General features: G+C 44.6%; 1 protein-coding gene across 1 annotated transcript in view; it reads right to left on the reverse strand.

Annotated features, from left to right (window-relative positions):
* The window catches only part of UCHL1 (ubiquitin C-terminal hydrolase L1), a 432,125-nt gene that overhangs the window by 68,499 nt on the left and 343,846 nt on the right, over positions 1–19,780 (reverse strand). The window contains exon 6 of the mRNA XM_069201862.1: positions 5,938–5,996. Within this exon, the coding sequence (XP_069057963.1) occupies positions 5,938–5,996 (59 nt within the window). The remainder of the gene's footprint in view (positions 1–5,937; positions 5,997–19,780) is intronic.

Consider the following 19,780-nt stretch of genomic DNA (forward strand, 5'->3'; position numbering starts at 1 on the left):
CCTGGCAAAGAAACCATCTGGTCTGGATAGGGATAGTGGTGTGATTGTGGATAATATGAGTGCAGATCATGCTGCATGTCCTCTAGATCCTGGCACTTGACATGCAGTTCTGATGGGCTATGAGCAATCCCAAAAGGAACTTCATCTGCATCCTCTTGCTCCAATAGATGCATAGGTACCAAGGCTGATACCCTACTTGGAGATGTCACCAGTGGCAAAAGGAAATCAGACTTCCTATGTCCAACTATCGTCGACGGCAATGTGGATGGCAGACGTGATCACCAAAGGCATCGTTGACTGGATCAGCATCGTCAAATGCATCAACACGATCATCGACTGAGACATCACTGACGATAGAGAAAAATCTTGCAGACTAAGGTGAAGTGACCACAAACGCCGTCAACAAGGACGTCGTCGAGATGATGGATGAGGAAGACGCCGCTGTAGAGACTTGTAGACGTTGTTGCAATCAACGATGAGGCTGTAAAGACACTTCTGTTGATGGTGCTCTTGTCGACGATGTCGCAGATTTTTCAGACTGCTTCTAAAGACATGTTTTACCACAGGAGGTGGCGTTGGAGGCTCAGAAAAGGCTCTTTTGCTGCGCTCTGAGGAGAGAGAACATTCTTTAGTGTCTTTTAGATGAAACAGAACTGTGAGGAGAACTGGAAGGACTGACAGGTTTAGAAGACACCTGTTTAGTCTTTTTGAGCCCTTCTAGGTAGAGCCTCAGAATGGTGGGCTTGAGGAGATCTGCCTCTTTTCTGTAGCTTTCAGGAGTTTGAAGATTCCTCACTGTCAGAACCACTGGGTTATATCTGGATTTCAACTTCTGGAGCAAAATTAGTAGCTACCCTCTATCTTTGAGGGTTTTGATGGAAAGGTCCTAGAAACCTTGCAGTCTTTGGCTACATGGTCAGGATAGTGGCAATAAATGCAGTCCTTTAGTGGGTCTTCAAAGTGAAGTCTTTTTTCCCCTCATGTCTTACAGGTTCTGAAAATACGTTTTTCCTTATCTGACATAATGAATCTCCTCAAAATAGAGCTCCTTTAAGTAAAGTAAGATGACACCTTACTTGCTGGAGAAACACTTTTCTGAAGAAAGAAGAGTAGAAATAAACTCCTCTGGAGATTTGACTGAGCAGAGCTCAATGGAGACTCCCTGGCACGAAGTGCGGTAGAAAATCTGAGGGAAGGCAGCTCCTCTCAGGAGGGTTCTAGAGGGAGGGGAAGCCCGATTGGCTGAACCTTGCTTTGGTCCTTTTTGCTCATAGAGATAAAGATAAGCTACTAAAGTGAAATCCTTTGGGCCTTTTTTCATTGCAGTAGCTTATATGTATTGCTGTTTTGATGTACCGGGTGCTCCCATCTCGACAACAGGGAAGGATTAAAGCATGTTAATCTATGAAAGTTCCAATACTGGAGTAACAGTCCTGACCAGCATCCTCTTCAGTGTCTTGGCAATTTACATTCAATTGCGTACGACTATAGACTGGGAAAATGGTACCTCATCGCCATACTCCTGGATCAAATGATGGCACACTGGGGTCAAATGAGAGTTTAGTTTGATCCCGATGCATGGACGGTGGAATCCCTCAGAAATAAAAATCTAATGGCTCGACTTGGACACTAGATGTCGATGGCATCTGTTGATTCCTGTGCTGTCGTCAAAGTCAACACCTTCGTTGACTAAGATGTTGTAGTTTGTCAGTCAATGCTATTGTCACCAGCATGGTAGCAGACGCTTGAGCTGACCATTTTACTGTCGTGTCAGCTGTCCATAGTATGATTTTCTGCAACTGATGTGGACAGATGGATTTTCTTCTGTGAAAGCTCCTTAAAAGGAGTCTGAGGTACCGAAGAGGAAGAGCAAATCTTTGGGAGGATGAAGGTTCAGCAGGCTCTACATGGTTCCTTCTGACCCTGAATCTTTGCTGCGAGATATTGCTCTTGTAGTCCTTCATGTGAGGTACAGCCCTAATTTTTAGGTTTCTTTCCTAATGAAGAAAGGCTCCTTACCACATCAGGAACAGGAGTCAGAATCAGGCTTTTTCTGCTGAAGCCACAGATCCTATAAGGTCTTGGATGATGAAGTCCTGCAGTGATTACACTCCCGGGGGCTGTGGTGAGGGTATAAGCAGTAAAGGAATTCATTCTAGGAATGTTCAGAAAACCACCTTTGTTTTGCACAGGGCTTGAAAAGCCTTCAATAGCTTTGAAATGCTGGTAACAAAACCAATCCAAAAGACTACTTTTGAGTTGCCCGAAGGTCAAAATTTCACATTTGAGAGAATAGGGAGGTCAAAAGTTGAAACACTGACAGCAAGAGCTCAGGGATACTTCATTACACACGACTTTTGGTAAGAAATCTGAAGTGTGGTGGCTCTGCATGGGATGAGTTCTTCAGGGTCTCCACCGATTGGCTGAAGTTTGGTTGCATTTAAAATTTGTGAATTGGCTACAGTCTATCGTTTTCTATGGGATTCTTAATGCACTGCTTTTGTAACTTACTATAAGACTCCCACCATGATGGGGGAAAGCATGTGAATCTATGAAAGATTGTAACAATTTAATATATACACAGACATATACACAAACATACCCACATATAGGAGAGTCCTCTATGGCATGGTTACTTTTTTTGGCCTAATTTCAGTGTGCTTAGACTGTTTTCACTGGGATCCTGCTAATCAGGACCCCAGTGATTGTGCGCTCTCCTCCAAATTTGGTTGTCGTGGGGTGTGTAAGAAATACCAAAACTGACACTGGTGTACCCCTCCAAGTCCTTGGTAGATGGTACTTGGGCACACCCAGGGCACTGCTACACCAGGGGTCTCCCATAGGCTGCAGCATGTACTATGTATGGGCACCCAAGGGAGCCCATGCAAACTGTCTGCAGGTCTGCCCTTTACAGCTGTGTGAAATGGTGCATGCACCCTTTCACTGCTTGTCACTACAGCAGGTCACTAAGTCACCACTATGGTATGCCCTTTCAGCCCAAAGGTCAGGGTGCAGGTCCCAGTGTGCTTGGGAACCCCAGCATGAGCAAATGTGACCCTAAACTCCAGTACAAGAAAGCCATATTAGCTATGTATTGGTCACTGCCTGTGGTCCAGATACATAAAATGGTAACTCCATACCCGAGCAGGTTTGGTATCAAACTTGTCAGAATCATACTCCCAGTACTGAGTCCAGTATTGGGGGCATGATTCCATGCACTCTGGGGTTTCCTTAGAGGATCCCCAGTTCTGCTCCTACCAGTCTTCCAGGGTCTGTAGACACCAGTCTTCCAGGGTCTGTAGACAGCCTGCGCTGGTGCAGTCCCTCAAACTCGATCCTGCACTCCTACTGCTTGACCAGCTCAAGCAGGGGACAGCAGAACAAAGTATTTCCTGTAAGGAAGAGGTGCAACCTCCCTTTGCAAGTAGGTGCTACTGGGCTGGGGAGAGGTAGCCTCCCAGGCCATCAAGACTGCTTTGAAGGGCTCTTTTGGTGCCCTCCTTGCATAATCTGGTTTGCACCAGTCCAGGGACTCGCGGTCCCTGCTCTTGTGTGAAACAAAGGGGAGTGTCTACTCCCTGTCCAGCTCCACCCCTAGGGTGGTGCCCAGAGCTCATCAAGGTGGCCACTTGGTTCTGCCATCTTGGAGCCAGGTGGCTGAGGTCAGTGACCATATACCCCCCCCTCCCATCTGATAGGTGGTCACCCCATAGTGACCAAACTTTTTTGGTCTATTTAGGGACTCCCTGGAGGGTGGGTCTCCAAATTTGTCATTCAAGACTTCAGGAGGACCTCTGCAAAGACATCTGCTCCTGGCTTCTGGAACTGCTGCTAGACTTAGCAGTAACCAACCAAGACTGCACCGCCTGAGAAGTGTTCTCCTTGCAACATTGTTTCTGTGGCTCCTGTCCACATTGAGACATTTCCACGGCTGTGCATCCTCTGCGGGTCAACAAGACTTCAGCTGCATCAAGAAAAAAGAAGGAATCTCACTTGGAGTGAAGGCGTCCCTCCCCTGCATCCGCCGGCACAGGAGGCAATCACGTCCAGCTGTTGGTATCTACGGTCCTCTGGACATGCAAAGACTCTACAACACAAGTGGTGGTCCTGAGGGATCTCCTGGGTCCTCTTCCTTCTGTCCAACGTGGAAGACAGTGAACCTTTGCCACGGCAACCGGGACATAATACCTGTAAACTGCAACTGTTGCACTAACCAAGGCTTGTTGACTCATGCACTGAGAGAACTTAAGGCCCCAAGCATCCCTGGCCCCCAGCACTCAAGCTCTACAAGGACAGTCCTCTCTGCTGCTCCAGCAACTCTTCATGAGTGCTGACTGGGCCTCACTATAATTTACTGTGTCTTGTCAGTGGGTTGCTCAGACACTGCTTTTGCTGGCTCTCCTGTTTTCGGAGGGTCAGCCCAGATTCTCCAGGGGTTGAGTACCCAAGGACCTTGCTGGTCCTCTACAGCTCTGAAAACCTCAGCTTCTTTTGCCTGTGCTGGTTGGTGGCAACCGTCGAGGGACAGCTCTTAGGTGACTTCAAGGACTCTTCAACTTCTGGACCCTGCAGCTGGACTTCATCCATCTCGATCTTCAGCTTTGGAAGGGTGGGCCATTGGCTCCTGTCCGACCTGGACACTCCTGCATGGCCTGGACTGTCCTTTTTGCAGGTCCTCTTCACCTGTAATCCACCCTTTGGTTCCACTGGACCAGTCCTGCTTCTTCATTCTCCAACTGAGACATCCCCATATTAGCCTATTGGAGAACCCAGTAACTTACCTCTGCAGAGAGCCGCTGGGGATCTTCTAGGTACTCACCTTTTGGCATTCCCCTGTACCCCTGGCCTTGTCTAACTACTCTACACACTCTGGTAGGGGACTCCTGTTCGCTCTCCATTTGTTTAGTATATGGTTTGAGCCCCCTACAGGGCCCATGCTAGTTTAGGCTTTTGAGTACTTACCTGTGTATATTTTGTGAGTTCTTACCTCACAAGAGAGATTATACCTATGTAGTCTCGTCTGGTGCTACTATAATAGAGTACCTTTATTTTTGCAACACTGGTTTCTTTCATGTGTGATGACTGATTGTGGTATTACAAGTGCTTCTCATGCCCTTTAAATGTTGGTAGCTCACCACAGCTACCCTAGACAGCCCTGGCTGTCTAGACACCAACAGTGATAGGGGTTTGCTTGGACCCAGTATAAGGTACCACCACAGGTGCCTATCACACACTGGGCCAGCTTCCTACACCACACACGAGTTTTTTTGTGTGGAAAACATGAGGCAAGTGACAGCCAACTATGCCAGACCTAAAAATTGAAGTTTATGCAAAACGGATAGTTTTTTGTTAAAATGTATTATAAAGCAAGAAAAAGAGCACACCGATTAAGCTATTTTTGGGGGCAGAAGTAAACGATGGACACTGGTATTAAATGTTCACTCAAAATGAAGGGAGCCAATAGGTTGAGCAGGATGACCTACTGCTGTATGCTGTGATGGCTGGAAATACAATATAAACAATTAGACCAAAGGAAAAAAAACTGCTGACTAATTCCCTCAATGCATACATATGTTGTATGCCTTTTTTGTGTGGAAGTCTGTCGAGGCTCAAGTAGCCAGACAATCCTGACCCAAAGTGGTCAGAAGAAAACATAATGGAATCTACTCCGATAAATTCCACAGGGAAGCCTGTCTCACCTGTGCATCTGGAGTTAAGACAATAATGCCCAGTCTATATATGGACAGACCTCCAAGTAACATTTATATATTAGTGAGATTAAAAATCTGAGAAGTAGTGAGCTGTAGACCTGCTTTGAATAGCTCTCCTTTGAAAACAATCAATAAAATGTTTACTATCCACCTAAAATAGTTGAAATCAACTTAACGGGTTTAACAAGCAATGGAACCACATAATTAGCATTTCAGTTCACTCTACCTTCAGCAATGCGCTGTCAGAAGTGGCACCATGGTGAATAGGGAATGGCATTCGTCCATCTGTAGGAGATAAAATAATCTACCATTAAAGTCCACATTTGAAAGCCAATCATGTACTGATATCAGACTACACACAAAGAATAAAGTTACCTGTGATTGTGGTGCTTTCAGGAGATCCTCATCAATAGTTATAAGGACTGATTAGTCCCACTTATGTACAGTATCCCAGAGCACATTGGCAAATATCTTTGTACAAAGATAACATGTTTGCAGCCTATACAATGGCTAAATGATAACATTTCATAACAAGCATTTGCAATGCAACGGGTCTCGCATTTGCTCAAATTAGAGGAATTAGCATTGTAAAGTCCTAATCGGACTTTTCTTGCCTCAAACTGAAAATGAAAAGTAATAGGTTCGCATATGCGAGCCAACAGTAGCCATGAGCGTGAGGTAGACAGAAAAGAAAGCAGTAGTTTGCTCAACGTGAAATGTATTGGCAAAAGTGCAATTATCCATGTAACCGGCAAAAGTTGAATTATCCATGTAACCGGCAAAAGTTGAATTATCCATGTAACCGGCAAAAGTTGAATTATCCATGTAACCGGCAAAAGTTGAATTATCCATGTAACCGGCAAAAGTTGAATTATCCATGTAACCGGCAAAAGTTGAATTATCCATGTAACCGGCAAAAGTTGAATTATCCATGTAACCGGCAAAAGTTGAATTATCCATGTAACCGGCAAAAGTTGAATTATCCATGTAACCGGCAAAAGTTGAATTATCCATGTAACAGAGTCAATGTCATACAGAGTGCTCAACTACTGCCCAGCGAGATCGCGCTGCATAGGAAATAAAAAGAAAAACAGTGCAGATGCCATTCGGAAAATACGGAGTCTATGTTTCAGTAGTTTACCGGTGCTGTAGAGGGGGGCTAAATTCTGGAAAAGGCATGACGTATGCATGTCTGTCACTAATGAAATTAAGCACATTTTAAAACGCAAGCCAACAAACCAACCAAACTGATGGGTGTGGTTAAAAGCCCACAGAGAGCTTACAACAGGGGCCACAGCGCTTGCACGTGCTCGCCCCTACAAATGAAGCCAACAAATGGTAAGCAATGTGACACCATGGCACAGTAACCGCAACTTGCAGATTCCAGCGGTCCATTCCATCACTTGTCTTTGGCCATGTGGATTGTTCCACTGGTATTTTGCTAGGTTTACACTGTATAAAATCATGCATACAATGCTTTAAGTGAAATGAAAAAACGGAGGGGGAGGGGTCTCTTAAGGGGGGGCCAAAAGTAATTAATGTTGTGGCTTAAACATGCAAGTTAAAAATCTGCGCTTACCATAGTGCTGCCCAGCTATTCTGTTGCCTTGTTCAGTTACTGCATCCAGATATGTAATACAAGTGAATTTCTCCTAAAACAAGCCATAACTATTGGCTTTTTCCAATGGTCGTTAGCTGCATAAAAGTAGTCCGTAACAGACTTTAATAAAATTGGAGCATTTTCAATATTTTGACACTCTACCAGTGAGGAGGTATCGTAGCACTTTGTCAGGCAGGATACTTCAATGCATGTGACTGTTGGTGTCTCAATGGGCTTAATGGAGTAGAACGCAAACCTGACCTGTGCACTACTGTGCTGCAGCCCAAGAAGTTCCATAGAGATGTCAGTCTACCTTCACCACAACCCATGAAGCCCCATGGAGACATGAGCCGGACATTTGACTTACTCTGCCCCTGCCCTAAGTTCTCTTCCAAAGCAATGTTATGGCTTGGAGAGTTCCTGTATGCCTGACTATACTGAAGTACACCTGTACAGTAGACTGGACCCCCACATGACCTGCACTCTTTTGTGGGATGGGCAACGACTGTAGGGGGAGAATGGGAGGGGGGTGTTGGCAGCTTTTCATAGTGTGAATTCACCCCTAAGATATTGGAGTGCCTTACACAAGCACCAGTTACATTTCACAAGGACACAATCATTTTTGGTAGCACAGGGTGATTAAGTTATTTGCCCAGAATCAAAGGATGTTGAGACGATGCAGATACTCCAACCTGGTTAACCTGCTCTAAAGTAGGCAGAGGCTCTGGCCATTACACCTCATTTTAAGTCTAAGCTCTGCTCTCCACCTCTTCTGCCACCGTGGACTTCAGTTTACTAGCAAACACCACAAGAGTCTTAGGGGGCCAGTCATGGACGGTACTGCCTGCAAGATGATATTTTTTTCCCCGCTGAAGGCGGGCACAGCCTGATAAGTACCAGTCTTAATGCCTGGTTTTTAGAATTGCCAGTGTGAGCACCGGCAGGACCCTGCCCACTTAAAGCCCTGTGTGCATACATAGTTGCAGGCTACGAGTGAATTCAAGACAGTTCACTTACACCCATCATCCTTCAATAGATTTGTGCACCATTAAACTGGGTAATAACATCTGTTGCTGATAAGTGCTGTATGCTTCGTCAGGGATAATTGCTATATAAATGCAACAATACCAAAGGATGAACTAAGCGCTATGAATGTCTAAGTTATTATATTTGATAGCAGAAATCCTCTTACTGTTCATGGTCACATTTTTCTCCCTTCAACACCACAGCCCAGAGGAATAGGACCTGTGAAGGTCATTGGTAAATAACCAGAACACTCCAGACTCTTCAAAGCACCTCGCGCCTTGATTGGCCATCCTTCCTCATACATAACAACACAACCCAAGAGAAAGCACACTTCATCCTCACTGATGTAATGCCACCGATAATTATTCAGTCACTGCCTCTTGTTTCACTAACACCACACTTCATTGCCATTTTGAGAGATCTCAGCAAAGATCAAACAATCGCTTTCAAAACACCGACAGGCAAAAGCAATTAACCCTTGCTTTTGGGAAGTCTGAACTGGTGCCTTTGCTCAAAATATATATTTTTTTAAAAAGCTGTCCTTTCTCAACCTCCTACTGCACTGGCAGGGTCACAGCCGTTTGTCTGGTTTATCTATGGTCATTCACTGCAGACAGGCTGTAAACGCCACAGCCTCCTGACCCCAGAGCAGCTGCGCAGAACCATCTGGATGCTACACACTTACATATACCAGGAACACACAGAGCACATAGGAGGAAACCACAGGACTTGAAACAGAGGAACATAACCACGAGAACTAAAGTCAACAAAAACAGGCAGATTAAGTCTAGTTTTGAAGATCCCACAAATTACTAGTAAACCAGCCACTGTACAATGGAAACACACCCAGTTAAGTTCAGCTATAAAGAGCAATAAGAACCAGAAAAACATAACAAGCATAATTTGTGGCGTTTAGGTGTGGTCACTGGGTTTCCACACCACTTTAACAATCTGAATGTGCTTGTCGCGGTATGTGGCTACTTTATAAAGTGCCTCCTCCCCTCACTGGAAGCTGCCTGGGATAAAGAGCAAGAGTTCCTCCTCCCACAGTTCTGCAAGGTCTTTATACTGCACAGCCTCCCCTGACAGGAATTTCCCAGTGTTGAATGAAACAAGAGCGTGGGCGAGCTGGCACTGGAAAAGCCCCTCTGCCGTTTTATGTTTACAGAGGGAGCTGGTGGGGAGGAGGGGTTGAACACACCCACAGTTTAAGACAAACAGCCAAGTACCGGGGAGACAAAAAAAGTCCCAGGCAGAAGAGATAAACATGCCATTGCATAATTATACAGTAATTGGTGCTGCTCCCAAAGAGAAAAAGGCAGGACAGAGGCAGAACTGACCACTAGCAAGCAAGGATTTTAAAAGGACACTGCAACCAACAAATGAGCTTTGAAGTACGTATACAACACGTCTAACGCTTACGCTCAACCTAAAAATGAAGCCAAAGTCAGCCTATATACAGAACAAGCGACCATGGAATCTTTCAAACTTTTAAAAAGAAAGAAGTTCACAAAAAGCAATGTTAGCCAACAGCCTGCAATGAGGAGCACAGGAAAAAAACTGAGTCTTTAATAGCCTCACACTACACCCTGCATCCAGTGACATCGCAAAGTTAACAGCTAGGACAGTTCATAAAGAATCATCGTAACAGGATCCTGGGGCACTGACTTCTGCCTTTTTGGTACAAAAGGTCATTGGCAAGCCTTCCAAATCTTTATTTACTCCCATTTCACAGCTTTTAAGCCATTTCTGGATTCAAAATACATATTTTCTTGTCACGATGCCTTCATTCTTTGTAAAGTGCCCATCCTGTGGAAATGGCTAAGGACCCTGACAAGGTGTACTATCGGACTTCACCTGCCAGAAACTTACATCCACTGTCAGAAGTTCTCTGGAACACCACTTCAGGACAGGTAGACTATCTGGCCATATCACTTGAAGACTAGATACCGATGTGGGGTCATCTAAAGGCCTAGGTGAAGGTCATTCTTCAACAGAGCCCTCCTGATCCCATGACTGCCTCAGATGTAGAACCAAAGAGAATAATCAGGAAGGAGTAGCTCCCCCGATCAACACTTCAGCTAACCTAACCACTTGCTCATCAAGAGGTATGATGAAGACCAACCCACTCATCAAAAGTACATTGGTCACTGTCTAAATACTCCTGTGTGTAGAGGTCACAGCCCAAGTCAAATACAGATGGGCTCGTCTAGTTCCGTGAATGCATAGCTCGCTGTTTGCTCTTGCTTTGCACTCCTGCCCATTTGTGATCACAATAACTGTACTTTGATCAGGCCCTTCTTTTGACTGAGGGACCAGAATTCAGACCTGTCGATACTCAATTGTAAATGTGAAATTAACTCAACTGGGTCTTTTGTAATCAGACTGCGCTGAATTTATGTAACTGCGGCTTGTAAAGATTGCTAGTTTGGGTTTCTTGCCCTGAACTGCACTCAAGCCAGCAGTGGAATGGCAGACACTAAGGTCAAAATTACTAATCTAACTAGTTGTAGAATCTGAGGAAAGAGCAACTTTTCCCCAATTACAGGCTTATTTAGTATTCAGATTCAAGTCCTGTAATATTTTACAAGCATTAGCAAAGCCAGTAGGGCTCGTCTATGCAAGATCGATTGGCCTTGTCAATGTTTGATCTTGTGTAGATGAGCTATTGGCTTTGTCAATAGCCGTTTTAGTTAATAGACTTGCAAACTACCTTCTCAGAGAAGGCCTTAAAATATAGAAAAGAGGGACCCATACAGATACGTACTACTGAACCTATACTTTAAGCTCTGTACTAAATAGAAACTGGCATGCTGCCACAGAGCATAAAGTAACGGGTTACAATTAAAGTGACACCAGGCAATGACTTGTGAATGGTCCCTTCAGAGCAAGGAATGCCCCATAAGCAAACACCTACTCAGCAATACGGGTGCAGAACTGGAAAATTGCAGTAGTCCCTTCCTCCGTTCCACTGGATAAAGCAAACGAATTGGCACGAAAACATGTGGAAAAGCAAGCACCATGAAAGTGGTCAGTGCCACTGGCTTTTGAGGGAGATATTTGGGACTCTCCAGCAATTCAATGAAAAGCTACCAAAGGAAGATAAACAGGACTTCTGAGATCACTAAAAAGGGGATGCTGGACTCCACCCAAATCACTGGTGCAGCAGACAAAATGCCTTGCTTGAAATCGGAGATGCAGACATTAAAAGCTATGGGTCTTGGGAAATTGTATAAAAGGAGGTATAGGCCATATGACAAGCATTTCTTCCCTTAAAGGCTTCAAACTCCTCAGTAGTCACATCAGTGGCAGCATCAGAGGTGCAACCCAACCATACTTGTAATTACTCCAGAGGTAGAGAAGGCCAGCAGCCACCTGAAGCTGCAGGGAACCAATCTGCGAAACATACTTCCTTCTCCCTTCTGTCACTCTGGTGGATGGGTGGGGGTGGGAGAGGAAATGTGATTATTCTACAAGAGTGGCTTCTAAAACAGGTCTTCATTACTGTTCAGAAGGCAGATTCTTAGAGTAAAATCCTCTCCTATACCACCAAGAAAAACATCACCTTATTGGCAAATTTTTGTGCAGAATGTAGTCCACATCTTGCAGCAGAACGTGGTAGAAAGATCTTGGTCACCAAAATGGATCAAGGATGTAATCTCAATACTTTCCAGCTCGAAAAAAAGGCACCAAAGGGAGAGTTCAGAATGATTATTGATCTCAGGATACTGTACTAAAACAGAGAAATTCAGAACACTTGCATTACCCAAAATCAATCCACAATTACATCAAGGGGACTGGATAGGTGCTACAGACCTTTAAGATTCCTAATTTTCACATTACAATACTAAACATTGGAAATTCCTCCGCTTCATAGCAGTTTCCAATACAACAGTCTACCATTTGGACTAAAATCATCTCCTTTAAGATTTGTGAAACGTATGGGTGTTGCAGCACATGAGGCAAAAACATCTTAGTTTACACTTACCTTGAGAGATGAATAAAAGGCACAGTCTGGAGACTTTGAAACTCTTTCAGATATGCCTCAACCTATCCTGTCCAGGTCAACCGCAAAAAAAGTTCAGAAGATAATCTACCTCAATGTGATCTTGAATACCCAATCTGCAAAAGTGTATCCTTCAGAGGAGAGACTATCATACATCTTTCTGAAGTGTCTAATTTGATATATTCGCAAATCAAGCAGCATGATAGAGCATCTTAGTATCAATGGCATCCTGTATTATTCTAGTTCCATAAGCCATGCTTCGCATGAGGCCATTACAACAATGTCTAGAGGCCCAGTGGAACCAGTTAAAATCCAATTGGTAAACAAGATGGACTATCAGCATTTCATTCACTAAAATGTTGGAATCAGTAAAAAATTACTGTAAGGGGTCTTATACCATCAGAAACTCATTTTAAACTCTAGTCACATGCCTTGCCCCCCTCCCCACCCCCCCCACCCAAGGATGGGGAGCTTCCATAAACCATTTTAGGACTCAAGGGATATGGTCAGACAAAGGTGAGACCAACAGTTCCTTTGGCTTTCAAATAGCTCCATCCTTCGGTGTCAAACTCCCCTGTTCAGACAGACAATACAACAATGAATTATCTGAACAAGCAAGGAGGGACTCATTTCAGAACTTTGGTTCTCAAATCTCAAGCCATCTGGAAATGACCAAGAAATCTGACCATCATGGCAGTTCACCTATAAGCATTCAAAATATGGAGGAGACTACCTCTGTTGCATAATTTAAAACAAACAAAAAAAAACATGACGAGTTCTAAATGATGAAGTCACAGTAACAATTATTCAAGATGGGGCTTCCTTTAGTCGTTGAGGAGACCGCTGTACTGATAGGGCCATGGCCTGTGTCTAGAACTAAGTTGGTGACCATCTTATGCCAGAGGCAGGCTGTGAACTGAAGTGAGTGCATCGCTCAGCCACTTGAGCAAGAGCCTGTGCATAATGGGGAGCTGGCAAATAAGCCAAGAGTTGCTGCTGTGAGAAACCTGCCATGCTTTAACATCCGTAGCCAATGTGTGTAATTGGCCATGACCATATATGCCAGGAAGGGCTGCTGTCAGACTTCACTGTGCTGATCAGGCTGGAGCCTGCCTATCTTGATATGGTGATCCTGTATACCAGAGGGAGGGGGTCACTGGGATCAGCAATACATGTGACCCAGTCTGAGTCATTGCTGGAGGATGAAGAATTTGCATAAAGAACTTCACAACCCCACCCCCTCCCAAACACAGAAGGAACTAAAGACTTATCCTGCAAGGAGGAGGTGCACAGAACCTCCAGTTGCTGTAGACCTGCAACCAAGTGTGAGAACTCTGGCTACAACCTGCTTGAGCCACGTGCAGCAAACTTGCTGAATCAGCAGCTGCCATTCCAGCACCCGCAAAAAAGGGTACAGTAATAACTCCGATCGCTCTAATCTTTTGAGGTGCAGGTAAGACTGATTTTGGGCCACTCATCCCCGGGGAACTTGCTGCTAATTAGTGCTGAACACTTGACTTCAAAATAGATTCATAATGGGCTCTTGGGACTCAGATTTCTAGTTGGGTGAACCCTTGATGTTTCCTATAATGAATGGGGAATATCCACTACCACTAGAGGCGACGAATGAGATCTGGAGAACTGCCTAATACTAGAGCCCTGACCTCACAGGAGGTGTGTTATATTAAACTATTTCTACCAGTATCAATACAAGTTTGACTGGACAATAATTTATTGCTGTTTGTGCACATGTAGTTGTGAGCCCTTGACACTCCCTTGTAAACCACCACGCTCCCAAACTTTGGGCTGCTCAGCCATGTTACTACAGAGTCAACTGCAGAAGGGGTACTTGACCCAGTTGCTCAGAATCCATAGTAGGTTGGGCCCTACGACATCAGGAGCAAAAGGGTTTAAGCCTGCTTGCTTGCTCATGGCCCTTTGAAAAGGGGTTCCGACATTCTAATCCCTTCCACCTCCTTGGGAACGTATTAGTACTTTCTAAATTGTTAGACCATCCTGGCCCCGAACACCCTTTTTGAACCTATTCACAAGGCCTCTTAGCAACATAACTTGTAAGGCTCCCTTCCTAGTAGCCATCACATTTGCTAGCAGTGAAAACCCTCCGACAGCGAACCCAAACAATATCAGGACAATAATATTGTCTGGAAGTGGTTGCTGCCTGGGAGGAGCCCTGCACCATTTTAATTAAAAGCCTGAGGTGCACTGGTGAGACAAAAAGGAATACAGCAAACTGAAAATGGCCCATTGTGAGCTGCATGTAGCACCTGTGAGGATGTATGAGGTAGCTATAAAAATAATTGTCCTGTAGGTCCAACACCACCACCCACTCTTCAGGATCTAGGGCAGACAGGACCTCTGATACCATTAGTCTTGAATGTGTCCTTATGTAGAAGGCATTGAGGGGGAAAATATCCAAAATAGGAAGAAGGCCTTCATCCTTTAGCACCAGGAGGTAACAGGTTAGCAGCTGCATTCAGGGTGCACTTGATGTCAGCATTTATGATTTTGCTTCCTTGATCAAGTTTCCTCTTTCAGCGGGCATCTGGCAAGTTTTGAGCTGGGCTTTTCTTTTCTCCCAGACGGACAACTTTTGTACTGGGAAAGGAGTCTACAGTGTGATCTTCCAGAGAGTAGATGTCCCACAGCAAGTTGCTGGCCAGTGGCCTCCACCTTCTTGCTTGTCAGGAAGTGGGGCATCCCCAATTACAGGTTCAAGCTTTCTGTGGCCAAGGAAACTATCAAGTAGTATAGAAGCATATGTTCCTTGATGTACAGATTGATCATCCCGGGCGGTTTGTATTTTTTCAAAACCTTTGGGCTCCTACTTGAGCCTTAACAGGCTCCTTCAAATTCTTCAAGGCACTTTACAATGCTTCTGAGCACTGTCTAATATGACACTGGAGAAAGTACTCTGGGTTGCATGGGATGGCGGGGCAGGACTCAACTGGTAGGACTACACTAGCTTTGTCCTGTTGATCTACATGGTAATCTGTCCACAAGTAATCCTCATCCGTATGTGGTAGAGTATCAATTAAGGAGTCCAGAGGTTGCAATTGGCAATCAAGTCCCAAACTCTTAGGGTAGAAATGTCCACATTTCTGAGGTGATAGTGGTCTGTGGTAATGCAGCATATGAGGTAGGAAGATTTGGTCCTGGACTAGTGACCTGGTCTCTGCTCTAAAGGTATTAATTCAGTCTTCTATCCTCTCTTCAAATGTGATCTTTTTTCTCCAGGACACTGGCTGTTTATATGCCTTCTCTGGAGATGGTGGGTAAGGATTTTCCCCATGATTCTAATAGGCACCTCTGGAAGATCAATGACTGGAGAAGTTCATCCAACTCCGGTCTTGGCATCAAGACTTTTTTCGGTGCTGGTCATGTCAGCCTGGAAGTCTGCTTTGGAGCAAATTCTGGGTCAGGGGAGCGGATACTGCTCTCAACTTCAAGTTGGCAGCTGGTGATTGGGCTCAGCCTTTATTTCTAGGCTTTTCTGTAACTGAAGGAGACTCTCCAGAGTGGGCTCAGAGGCTGGTTCCAAAGATCAGTATCTTTTGAGCTCAGTCTGTCTAGCACGCAGCCCTAGCAATTGGAAGTGGCTGAGAATAAGCATTTGTTCCATCACCTTGTTTTTGCACTGTGTATGTATGGTCTCTGTTGCAGGCTTGTCAGCAGAGTAGCAGGCTCTTCTTTGATCTTTCAGGCACCATATTTAAGGACTTGGAGGCTCTGTGGCTCCTGGCCAGATTACTTTTGTAATAAGCTCCCTTGGTGTCTTTGGAGAAAAGGGTAGTCTGCTCGTCAGTGGGGTATCCATGTTGCACCCTGTATTGTGCCCAGCAATGTCATCTTGGTACTGGATGGTCTTTATTTTTCAACACTGAACATTAAAGTACTGCTGGTCTGACCAAAGAAAGTTGGCATTACACTTAGGACAGAAATGGAAACTTGTATTCTCCATTCCGCTCCCCATAGTTATTCTTAAATGATGAGAAGAAAGGGCAAAAAATGTGGCTAGGCTTTGTTTGGGTATCCATAGTCTGAAGATCAAACTAACAAAAAAATGGCAGACTATCCCAGAGCTTGAGCTAAAGCATGTGAACTAGGTGGTGGAAAAAAAACACTGAGTTTTCGTCTGACTTGGTGTACAGCGGGCTAAGGAAAGTCTGCACCTAACCCTAGATGGCAGGAGTATGCAGAGCATGCGATTCAGAGAAAAACATGTTACAAAGGTAGTTCTCATTTTTTGTCATTGTATCCCAAAACTTAAAGCGTGACAGCATTTTAGTTTCGTCTAAAGTGTCTATCAAATCTTCAAAAAGTTTAGTTTAGAAGGGTTCTGTTCTCACTTTGTACAATGCCTGATCTTCCAACCAAACAGCTAAAAATAGGTATTCTAGAGGGGTCTTCAGTTTTTCCCACCTTGCAAGGTCCACACCAGTGTCAGTGAGGAGTGGTGTGGAGGCACACCAATTGCCTGTTTAGTAATTGATATCTGGAGTGATTGGAAACAATTATTTTGCTGCTCCAACTAGCAATCACCTAAAACATTGAGGAATCAGATTACTAATTTCAGGTGAGCCACTCCTGGCAAGTTAGCAGAAAGCCCACTGGATGCCTATTTGTTTTTCTTTTAATAAAGACATCAGCCAATTTATCCTGATAAAGGTACACCCTCCATCCATAAAGAACTAAGCTTTTTGCCCCCTGGGACAGAACATCCTCTTGGCAAACTAGAAGTTAGGGTTTTAACACTTGTCAGCCCACATGTCAAGGTTTCACCTAAAATAATTAAATTGGTTTCTCTGTAGGCATAGTCAATGTCCACATTTAGATTGTCTGCCAGCAAATAAGGAATAGTTTACTTGTAACTCCAGTTCTCTCATAGGGGTATCTCCTTCGCAGTCATAAGCATTTGAATAGTTCTACCCTTACGCGGTATCCCAGAGCACTTCTTTACATACTCTTAAGTGTAGATGCTCACCTTGCTTCAGGAAGGCCTGCAGAAAAACTGCACAAAATATGCAAGCCTTGGAAAACAGGCTACAGTGGTGTAATTCTTCAGACTATTTAGACAATAATGTTAAAAGCACCCTTATGAATGTATCATTTTAAGTAAATGTTTACACCAGACCAAATCTTCTCAAACCTTTTCTTACAAAGTAAGATGACTAGAAAGGCAGTGTAGCCCCATAGACTATTATGCGAGTGGAAAACAGACTGTGCCTTTAAGGCTGCAGAGACCACCAGTATCCCATCATGCTCAGCAGGTGTCAGTTGCCTCTTTTTTTTTACAATAAGCACCAGTGATAAACAAGTCCAATACTATTCTGTGTTCTGTCCACCGGAGAGGAGGGAGTGAAGCTTACAACTTCAACTGAGATTCCCCTACAAGAGAACTGGAGTTAGAGGTAAGAAACTATTCCTTCTTTCGTAGGGGATCTGTTGATAGTCCGGTAATTGACTAGAAAAGCAAGCCCATCCCCAATAAACGCAACAGAAACAGAGAAGAGATGATCAGGCTAGGCACAAATTCCGGAGGGAAGCCTGTCCTACTTGAGCATCTGCCCTAGCATCCGAGTCCAAACAGTAGTGTTTAGTTAATGTGAACAGATCTCCATGTAGTTGCCGTACAAACTTCAGCAACAGGGACATTTTTCATCAAAGCCCTCATGCAGCATGGGCCTTCGGTTTCACCAATAAAGGCTTGTTGGCCTTTTGGTAACAAAAGTATGCAGGATACTTTTCAGTGTGATATGGACTGTTAGGAAGTAGCCAAACCTGGGCAGCCCAACCCACAGTTCACAAAAAGCTAGTCCGATCTGCGCAAGTTGCGCCTCTGGTCTTGGTCCAAGGAGTGACGGTTTAGCTCTGCTAGAGCAGAATCATTCTGAAAAAGTTGGGTAAAGACATGGACATGAAAATCCAAAATAACGTTGTGAAGAAATTTCAGATGGGTTCTGAGAACCACCTTCGAGTGGAAAACTCAATACAGTTCATTAGCACACAATGCCTGGATTGGTTAGGTGCCCAGGGAGGGTAATGGCATCTGACGGGAGGAAAAAACTTTCTAACCCCTTAAGGAAATCTAATTACTGGGATCTTGAGAAAAGGTTTGTGAGAGACATTTAAGGTAGGCAGTGAACCGCCAAATGCACTTTTGTGGATGAAAACTAAGCCAGATTTTGCCAGACAGGAGCTAGCGAAGGATTGCTTCCTTCTGGCAACATTTAGGGTCTATGTTCTTGGAAGAACACCAAATGCAGAACCCCTTCCACTTGAATGCGTAAGCTGTATGGTGTTTAGAAGGCCATTTAGAGTCTTAAGAATATTCATGCAGTCTTGTGGCAGATTTAGGTGTCCATGCTGCACTAGCTCAGAAGCCATGCTGTCAAATTCGAAGAAGAGATTGGGGTGGGCCATATGTCCTCTGAACTTTAATAGATCTGGTCGGCATGGCAGCTTGAGGTGTGGATGTTGCGACTTGTGAAGGATGTCCATGAACCACCACTGACGTTGCCACTCCAGGGCTATCAGGATGAGTGGGACAACTTGGAGGACTGCTGGGGTAAGAGGGATTGGAGGAAAGGTGCAGAGAAATTTGTCTGATAGGTCAATTCATAGGGCATTCCCCAGTGACCCTGGTTGGAAGTACCTCTAGGTGAAGTCTAGGCATCTTTTGTTTTCTGCTGTGGCAAAAATGATGTGCAGCGAGACCCATAGCCTGAAGATGTCGGTCAACGTTTTCATGAAGGACCCACTATTTGTTTTTTTGCAAGGCCACTCTGAGGGCCTTGCCAGAAGATTTTGAACACCTGAGAGGTGTGTTTCTGTGATATGAACCATTTTCAAATTGCTTGGGCTTCATGGGAAAAAGGTCTGGATCTTGTGCCTGCCTGCCTGTTGAGGAAGTACAGGATGGTTGTGTTGTCCGTCTGAACAAGCAGGGATTGGGTCCTGAATGATGGGTAAAAAGCTTTGAGCGCCAGGTGTGCTGCCCTGAGCTTGATATGATATAATGCAATTGGTTCCTGAGGGAAATGACGTATCTTGAGATGATCCATGTGGGCTACCGATCCCAGTAGGGATGCATCTGTTACTATGGTTTGGGAAGGTGGGTGCTGGTTGAAAGGTGCTCTGAAGAAAGTTGGTTGGAGAGCACCACCAGGTCAGAGACTTTCACGTGTGGTAGGGGACATCTTGTCCTCCTAACTTCCTGTTGCTTGATCCCAGGGATCAGAGACATTCTTGAAGGGGACTCATGTGAAGGTGTGCATTCAGGGTGAAGAATATTTATGAGGCCATGGAACAAAGGAGAAAGGAAACTGTGGTAGAAGGGGCATTTATTAGAGTGTGACCTTTACGACAGATGGATAAATGTCTCTCCTCTGAAGAGAATTTTGCATTTATGACGACCAG

This window comes from Pleurodeles waltl, chromosome 1_2 (genome assembly GCF_031143425.1).
Source record: "Pleurodeles waltl isolate 20211129_DDA chromosome 1_2, aPleWal1.hap1.20221129, whole genome shotgun sequence".
NCBI lineage: Eukaryota > Metazoa > Chordata > Amphibia > Caudata > Salamandridae > Pleurodeles > Pleurodeles waltl.